The sequence below is a fragment of the Manihot esculenta genome, chromosome 7, assembly GCF_001659605.2.
Source record: "Manihot esculenta cultivar AM560-2 chromosome 7, M.esculenta_v8, whole genome shotgun sequence".
Taxonomy (NCBI): Eukaryota; Viridiplantae; Streptophyta; class Magnoliopsida; order Malpighiales; family Euphorbiaceae; genus Manihot; species Manihot esculenta.
In genome coordinates, this window is record NC_035167.2 from 25,575,292 (window position 1) to 25,584,661 (window position 9,370).

The window sequence follows — 9,370 nt, forward strand, 5'->3', positions numbered from 1 at the left end:
AATTAACATAAAAGAGAATGTAAAATAAAAAACATTAAATAATATAGTTGGAAAAAAATTAACATAAAAAAAAGTAAAATAGAAGAAAATTTTATCTCGAAGGGTAATTTAGACATTTTATACTAGTGGACCAATTATCTACAATAACTGTGGATAAACTTGATTTCTCAACAAGGATGCCGAGAGGGAAAAACTTCCCTCACGTTTTTCCCTTTTATAAAATTAGTTGTTTTAATTCATGTGAAAATATACCATACAAGAAAGAAAGAGAAATTAAATGATATAATAAATTAAAAAATAATTATTAGAGAAGATTTATTGACGAAATTTTGAAAGACCATTTGCTGTTTTCCTTCAGTTTGCTTCACTAAAGTTGTCGCGGACAGCAACTTGAAATAACTGCGGGAAAGCATAGAAGGAAAAAGAGAGAGAGAGAGAACCCTGTCCTAACGTTTTACTTCATGGATGCCAGAGAAGAAGAAGGAGCCACTACTCCTGCTCCTGCTGCTGCTTCTGCTTCTGAGTCTTCTCCTCTTTCAACACAAAGCACCATTTATTCCTATCCCAGGGTCTGTTTCTCTCTGTTTCTTTCTCTTCTTGCATGTCTGATTATGCTTGTTGATCTCTGCGAATCTGTGTTATTCATTGCCAGACTAAGAAAAGAAAGTCACGAGGGTCCAAGGCAAAACTGACCCAGATCCATGAGGAGTCTCCAGAACCTAATAGCGGCACTGAACTTGTGAGAGCTAACTCTTTCTTCTATTCCCTTTTCTTCCACTTGCTATTTTGCTTCGTATGTTGTGAAAAATTTTCTACTTTTTCATTAATCGGAGAATACTTTTTGGTTAAACCCTGTTTACTTGTTGTTTATTAGCTTAGAAGTTACCAATTTTGGATGGGCGAAACACTTGTATGGAGTACTCTCTCTATATATTCATTTTTGTGCTTGTCTCAGCTGCTTGCTATTGTTGTTTTATTTTTAGGGTTTCTTTTTCCTTTTTCTTCTTAACTTTGTTTTCTAATCAAATTTGATTTTTAAGCTTGGTTAGGAGAAACCCTGTAATAAATTTTCATTTCCACAGCAAATTATCCATCAGGGAGAAAACACTGAATCTAATTGTTAAGGATTGGATCCCTAACAAGTCAGAAAGAGAGGAAAAGGGGAGAGAAATAGAAGAGAGGGGAGAGAAAGAAAGGGGAGAAATGCAGAATAGAGAGAATTAGAGAGAGAGAGAGAGAGAGAGAGAGAGAGATTAGAAGAAAGCAGACTGATTAATATTTGATAATTCTTGGAATACCAATACAAGAGATGATATCTGAGTTATATAGGAGACTCAACAACTGCTAGTAACTAATTCAGTTACTTGACAACAACCTAACTTCTTCAGCTAACTATTAACCCCTTTCCTGCCTTTCTAATGCCTCCTCATCAATCTTTTGCCACTTCTTCTCTCTTATATGTAACACTAACTTTGAACCTGAAATCCTTTCTAATCCTGTTCCTGACTCATTAGAGGGGAAGAGTCTGCATTAACTTTAGCTCTAGCAGCAAACAGGTATTCCCAATTTGGGACAACTCACAATTTCTCTAGGTTTAGTAGTCCTTTTTAGGTGGTCAGTTCCTTTCGTTCCAATTTTTACTCTATGTAGCTTTCATGTTTGAATTTTTGTTTGGGATAGCTGAACTCTTGTCTTGGTGTCATTTTCGAAAGCATCCTCATTATACTGAATCTTTCAGTGAAATGAGAGGGTTTGAAGTTTGGGATGGACTTTGTTCGGTTGTAATAGCACAATCCTTCAGTGCAAAATGTGGGGAACTACAAAGTAGAGACCTATGGAGTTCCCACTGTGCTTAGCAGCCCAACCGATTCAGTGGTGGCTTTAAATTTTGTTTGTTTTACATATATTTTTATACTTTTTTTCTGATATATTTTAGGGCTGTGAAGAGATCCATTTTGATTTTCATCTAATATATGCCATTGATATGGTTGTTCAACAACTAGTAGTGGACTGGAGTGGTCCCTCAGTTTGCTTTTGTGTTTTTTGTGTTATTTTACTCATAAAAAGCATGTTAGTTTCAAATACAAACTTAATTAGTTGCTTTGCTGTTTATCATGCATAAATGATCTTTTAGATCCTTGTCTACTGCAATTGATTTAGTATTAGATACTTGTTTGAGTGATGAATTTAATTGGGAAAGAAAACTTTGTGATTTCTTGAGCAGGGCTTATGTGATAAATTCAGCAAGTCTACAAGGTCAGGGATTTTGTTCAAGTGTTTCGTACTTATATTCAAATTCAAGTGATAAGAACTGAGTCAGATTAGCTTCTTGTACTGATTACTTTTTCCTCATATGGTGATAAAGCTACAAACAAAAGAGGGCTGTGGTCAATGATTTCTATGATGGCTCTGAATCTAAGTCTTCTGCTATGGAGCGGGCAGAAGAGATTCTGGGAAGTTTAGAAGCTTCATTACCTAGCTTTGCCAAGGCTTTGGTTCGCTCAAATGTTACTGTTGGATTTTGGATGGTAATCCTGATTCTGTCCTAAATTTGAGAATAAGATGCCATCTTGTGTTTGCAGTTTGCACACCTTTATATGTTCAACTTTTTTAATGACAGCATCTTCCTATGCGATTTTGCAAACTACATTTGCCAAAGCATGATACCTCGGTTTTCTTGGAAACCGAAAATGGAGAAGAATACGTAATAAATTATATTTCAGAAAGGACAGCACTGAGTGGTGGATGGAAAGCATTCTGCGCTGCACACGAGTTGCATGAGGGTGATGTCCTTGTTTTCCATTTAGTCAAACCTTTAAAGTTTAAGGTACCGTCAACTGCTTTCATTTGCTCTTTCTATTTTTTAATTGCCAATGCCATTTGGTGTAGTAAAACTTTCAGAAATAAAATGATCAGGAAGAAGCATTCTAATAGCTTCAAAGGCCATTATTGAACAAAGTGATTCATACATCTCTTCCCCTTCCCCTTCACCTACCCCTCCAGGTTGCAAATGTGGGACCTACAATTATGATCTTCTTTGTAATGAAACATAGGTTTTGAAGCAATTCATTGCATGGAGAACCTAGAGGAAACATGCCAAGGAACCTCTTCTAGATAATGGAATTTAGCCCATTGCTTTACATTGCAGTAATCACCAAAATGGAAATATAAAGAGAATCAAATAGCAGTTCAATTGGATGATTAAACACTGTTATAATTAAAGCGTTCGCTGAGCTGAATCAAAATCCTTTCCCCTTTTGCTTTCTCAAAATTTGTGGAGGAAATTCTACTTTTAAGTTGCCTTGTTCACATGATGCTGAAAGAAGTCGCCCTTTGTTTGCACAAACATACATATACCACATACTGAGAAATTTGTGCATATAGAGGTATTGCCTGATTCATGGAAAATGGAAGCAAAAATTGATTCATCTAGTTTGTTCATGTAGAGGTGTTGCCCACATACTGCAGATGGGGTACCCATAAAAATCATCCTACCCAACCTGAACTCGTCCCAAACTCCATTATTATTAACTGAATAATACCTAAACCCTTTTAATTTACATAAAGTCTATATTTTATATCAAATTAATTATTTATATAAATATATTCGTGTAATAGGTACCCCATATATAAAACCCGAATCCGTCATGGGTATTAATTTTCAGAAATGAATCGTCCCAAATCTAAAACCCGAATCCGTCATGGGTATTAATTTTCAGAAATGAATCGTGCCAAATCTGATTATACACTATACAAACACGTCCTAATAGAGTTGGTCGGATTGGATGTCCGAAAATCTCCTACAAAATCTAAATCATATCTGTGACTGAAATATGAAATGCATTGTCCTCCTTTTGTTTGTATTGCTACAAGTGGTTACTATTTTCTATAGGTTGTTTACTGCATTAGTCACCGAGTATCATTAGTCACCTGGAGTATCATTCTTATAGGTGTACATTGTGCGGGCAACTGTTTCAGCCAAAGCTAATGGGAAGTTAGATATTCAGAAAGTGGATACTCCTGAAAAACAAATCACCACAGGTATGTGTTCTTTCTTTTGTTGCTTTACAATCTGTAAATTATACCACAAAGTTACCGAATCAAGTTTGTTCATTTTCTTGGCCAAATGATAGAAAATCAAGCTGAGGAGGACATACAAGAGCATAAAAAGCGCAAGCATTTGGAGCTTCCTCCAGCAGACCTGCAGAATAATAACCAGGAGAAAAGCCTAATGGTTTTGAATGAAGAGCCTATAGCAACTAAAACTGAGAATGACACTGAAGACCACAGCTTGAAAACGTCGGAAGTTGTCACATCTTCAGGATCTGCTGTTGATTTTAAGGATGTGGGAAGCATTGAAAGTTTCAGCATTCTCATCAATGGTCTGGCTTTAGAATCTGAGCTCTCTTATCAACAAAGGACTAAGTACTACGAGTTATGCTGCTCACAAGGATCATTTCTGCATGACAATCTTCTCAAGAGTATTAATTATAAATTGGCAGCAGAAATAATAATTGAAACTGTTAATATTTCAGAGGCCATCAAAGCTTCCAACCTTACCAGCTCTCTTGCAGATTTTGCGGTTTGGGACAAGACTCTAAAAGGCTTTGAGCTTCTGGGTATGAGCGTTGGCTTTTTACGATCTCGGTTGAGCCGACTAATGAACCTTGCTGCAGAATCAGAACAGGCAGTTGAATCAGAGTGTAGAGAATATAGATTAGAACAAGCTCGTATAGATGATGAGATGAGAAGTCTTGAATCGAAGCTTATGGAATTGAAAGAGGAAAGGGAAAGGCTAGATGCTGAGATAGAGGCTCTGAAGGTGAATGCAGAGAGGCATGAGAGGATGTTTCAGGAAGCAGTAAATGCTCCATGGTAGCAAAATGGTTTCCTGAGGAACTCAAGCTTATGTTCGAAGAAGAAATAGATGAAGGGGAAGCATTTCTTATCCTGACAAAGTACTAATGTAATAGGTGTAGGAGTATTGTAATTCATTGTCATTAAATTAGTTATAGTCATGTGTTATATATCAAGTAGCAGAGGAGATACTGTGGGCTATATGGGTTCATGAGTTCTTACCATTTTGATTCATCATATTAATGTGAATTATCTTAGGAGGCTGAATTATTATTATTTTTCTTGAAATTAGGACCTAGGTGTGGCCACGATCTACCTCAGATAGTGAACTGGATTGGAACCTATTCGGTCAAATGTCAATTGGGATTTCGATTGTTAAATCAGGTAGAGAACTCTTTTGAACCAAATCAAAACCAACTGGTTTTAATTAATGGTTTAATTTGATTTTAAAATTTTAAAATAAATTATTAAATAAAATTATATCGTGATAACATACAATATATAAAATACATTTCAATCAAAACACGTGTTCACAGTTCGACAGATATTTAGTAACTAAGAAATAGTAATTAGGTTCGGAAATAGTAATTAGGTTCGACAGATGTTTAATAACTAAAAAATAGTAATTAAAGAATTTGACCTTGATAAAATAACATGGTTTCACAGATCTTTAATAGGTTTGGAAATAGTAATTAGGTTCGACAGATGTTTAATAACTAAAAAATAGTAATTAAGGAATTCGCCCTTGATAAAGTAACATGGTTTCATAGATCTTTAGTAACTAGAAAATAGTAACTAGGTTTGACAGATCTTTAATAACAAAAAAATAGTAATTAAAGAATTTGACCTTAATAAAGGCGGAGAAAATCAAATACAATTTGATTTTCATAAATGTGCATGCTATAGAATAGGATATAGACAAAAGGATGGAGTATAGGCTAACCGGCTTTATATTTATTTATCGATTATCCACCATTAATATGATGGAATATAGAAAAAAGAGTGTCAGGACGATTAAAATATGTATATCTCTGAATCAACTCTAATTCGACATCATTTAACTTTTTTAAAAAATTTTATATTGAAATCACCTCCAAAAACCTTAACTCACCCTCTTAACTCACCCAAATCAACTATTAGTTTTATTAACTTTCTAACCACTAATCTCAATTCTTGATTTCTTTGTAATATCAAACCCTTGTCTAGATGTGTTAATTTGATAAGTTTGCCAAATGTCAATTTATCATGTTGTATTAAATAATTTAAAATTTTTTACTTTAAAAAAAATATTATTTACAGTTAAATATAATTTTTATAATACATCTGCACTTTTTATACAATTAATTAATTTATTTAATTATGAATTTAATAATATTTAATATTTATATTTAATTTTATCTTTTTTTTTACTTTCAATTTTTTCCGGATTAAAATTGAGTTCTATCTGTTTAGAATTTGAGTTTTAACTGGAACTAGAACGGTAAACAATCGTAACCATAACCATCTAAAATCGGACTCGTGAAACATAAAACTATTTCGAGCCATTAAAAACCAGGCTGATTCCATTTCAATCTGTCAAACTAGATCAAACCATAGATTTCAAACCAAAATCAGCCGTTTGCTGCGCCTAATTGGGTCTGGATTGTGGATTATGAGTTGGGTTCTTTGTGTTTATCTGTAAATTGGTCTTTGATGGGCTTTGTAATGCTCTACCCATTTGAGCTATAATGCAATGAGGAAGCAGTCAAAACGTTATTATGTACACTACTTGATTGAAATTTAATTGTGTTACCAAGTTCTAATAATCATAAGACAACCTGGAACACCTCAATTGATCTACTGCTTGACTTCTGTTAAATATATATGACACTATTATATATTACACAGTTTGAGCTGCTGTTTTTCTGTTAAATATATATGACACTATTATAAACTCACTATGTCATTATACAGCGAATTCAAGCCAACTTAATCCAACGATTAGTTTGATTCAAAATCAAATCGAATCGAATAAATTAAAAATTATAATTTGAGTATTTATAAAAATCGAATCGAACTAATTTTGATAAAAAATCGAATCGAACTGAATCGATCTGATTCGGTTCGATTCGATTTGATTTAATCAATTTGAATTTTTATTTTTTTTTATTTTTACACAATATTTTTAGTATTTTAAAATTCAATTAGAATATTTTAACCTTAATATGATTTAATCTCTATATTATTAAAAATAATATATATTATTATTAATCGGTTCGATTTAATTTTTTGATTTTTTTGATTTTTTTCTTTTTTTTCTGATCAAAATTGAACCGAATCAAAATAATTGAAATTTTTAAAATTAAAAATCAAATCGAACTGAAATATATAAAAAATCAAACTGAATTTTTAAATTAATTTAATTCAATTAATTTTTTTAATTTGAACTGATATAACATGTTACCTCTACTGAACTGAATACAACATGTTACCGCTATGTTACCTCTACTCACTCATACGAAGGATATAACGTACATTCCGAAAATTTTTTCGGAAGTGAACGAGGTTTTAATATTGTAATAAAAAATTATCATCTCAACCCTATCTCATAAACTTCACGAAGTATTGTTAAAAATCTCTCATGTTTTATCTTTGTTCTCCTAATCTTCCTTTCTTTTACTAAACTAGATCTCATCGCTAACCATAACCAGACTGCTCTCCTTTTCTCTCCACTTCTCAGTCGATGACCACCCCTTTTTCTTGGGCAAGTGTTTTATGTGAATCACTTCGCTGTCCTCCACCTCCCTGTAGTGGCCTCTCTAGCCAACTCTTTGCTTGCATTTTCTCCAATCTTATTGAACTCCATATTCTTGATTTTCATCTCAATGCTCTCATGGCTCAGTTGCCTTCAGATCTCATTACCTGTATTAAACTTATGAATTTCTACTTGCAGGGAAATATATTATCCAACGATATCCAAGCTTTAATTATTGACTACTAGATTTTTTAAAATTTTAGATATGTTTTAATATATTTTTAAAATTAAAAAATTAACTTATTAATAAATTTCTCCATATCATAAATATTAAATAATAATTTTTTTAAATAATATTTTAGAATGCTTATAAATAATTCTTCAATATAAATTAAGGAAATACAATTCATCTATTTTACTAAAAAGAATTGAGTTAAAAAAAATTATTAGGGAGTGGAGAAAAAATATTTGTTAAATAAGAGTGAATTTGTCTATTTAGCAAAATCCAAGAGGTGGTAGCTTAGTCTAATTGACGGCATTAGAGGTATAAATAAATCGAGTCGAGTTAGTTTATTAAAATCTTTTTAAGATCGAGTCGAATTGGAGTTTTACTCATTTCAAATTCGAATGAATATTAATAATCTCAAGTTTGATTTGTTTAATAAATAAATTTAGATAAGACCAGTTTTTATTGAGTTTAGTCTCGAATAGTTCACTTTATTTTATTGTATAATGAGTTTTAATTTAAAACTAAATAATTTTAATTAAATATATATACAAATTAGCTCGCAAACTTGTAAACAACAAACTCTTAAATCTTAATGATCTGAATATCTACAAGTAAGAGTATAATTAAACTATGTAGAGCTAAATTTTAAAAAACTTAAGTTTGGCTCATAAAAATATATATTGGTTTTGAGTTTAGTTGTCTTATGATATTAATCTTGGTCTGTTTAATGAGACTATTCACGAGTTTGTTCGGGAGATTTATGAACTCGGAAATGAGTCGAGCTTATGAGACTTAACAAGTCGAATACTATAGAGCTCAAGTTTGACTTGTTTACTAAATAAGTCTCAGAATTAAGTTCAAGCTTGGATCCTTTAGAAATCGAATAGAGTCCGGTTCAACTTTTATTTAGCCGAATCTCAAGTAGCTCATGAACTGTTTGATTCATTTACACCTTAGCGGCATAACCTGTCGCATGTCACACTAACGGCCTATTAAAAAGAAGTTTTTGTCTGGGCAAAGATTTTTTGATCCAGACCAAATATGCCATTTGGCAGAGAATTTACTAAATAGCAATAGCCGGTAGCAAACGCTTGTCAAAGATGCATTTGGTTTGGCTCCTCTCTAATAATTGTAAGAGATCTTTTTTTTTTTTTTTTACCAATGTTAAATAGATTGCATTTATGCAAGGTGCTAAATAGATTGCATTTATGCAAGGCCCATAGATACAAGAGAGGCTACAGAAAATAAAGGCCAAACTAAAAGGAAAATCAAATCAAAAGAATCAAAACCAAAACAAGCACAAACCAAAATCAAAATCAAAATAAAAGTAAAAACAAAATCGAATGGTCTAGCCACGTGCGCTAGCTATCATCTGCAAGTCCACCAATTCCACCAATAAACAATGACTCGTTGACACGATTTCCTAACGCTGGAGTTGAGACCGGAACAAGCAAGCGAACCTATAGAAAAGGACCACACAAAAATACGACAGTGGGCGACATGCACCGACACCACCGGAGCGGCACCAATCACACAAAACACCATTGCAG

General features: G+C 32.8%; 1 protein-coding gene across 1 annotated transcript; it reads left to right on the forward strand.

Moving 5' to 3' along the window:
• Window positions 1-316: 316 nt before the first annotated feature.
• On the forward strand, window positions 317-5,133 carry LOC110619672 (B3 domain-containing protein Os01g0234100). Its single transcript, XM_021763210.2, has 7 exons — window positions 317-569; window positions 653-739; window positions 2,225-2,256; window positions 2,366-2,528; window positions 2,621-2,827; window positions 3,951-4,041; window positions 4,134-5,133. The coding sequence occupies exons 1-7, from the start codon at window positions 462-464 to the stop codon at window positions 4,877-4,879; spliced, it is 1,434 nt and encodes a 477-aa protein (XP_021618902.1). The 5' UTR covers window positions 317-461; the 3' UTR covers window positions 4,880-5,133.
• The last annotated feature ends 4,237 nt before the right edge of the window (window positions 5,134-9,370 follow it).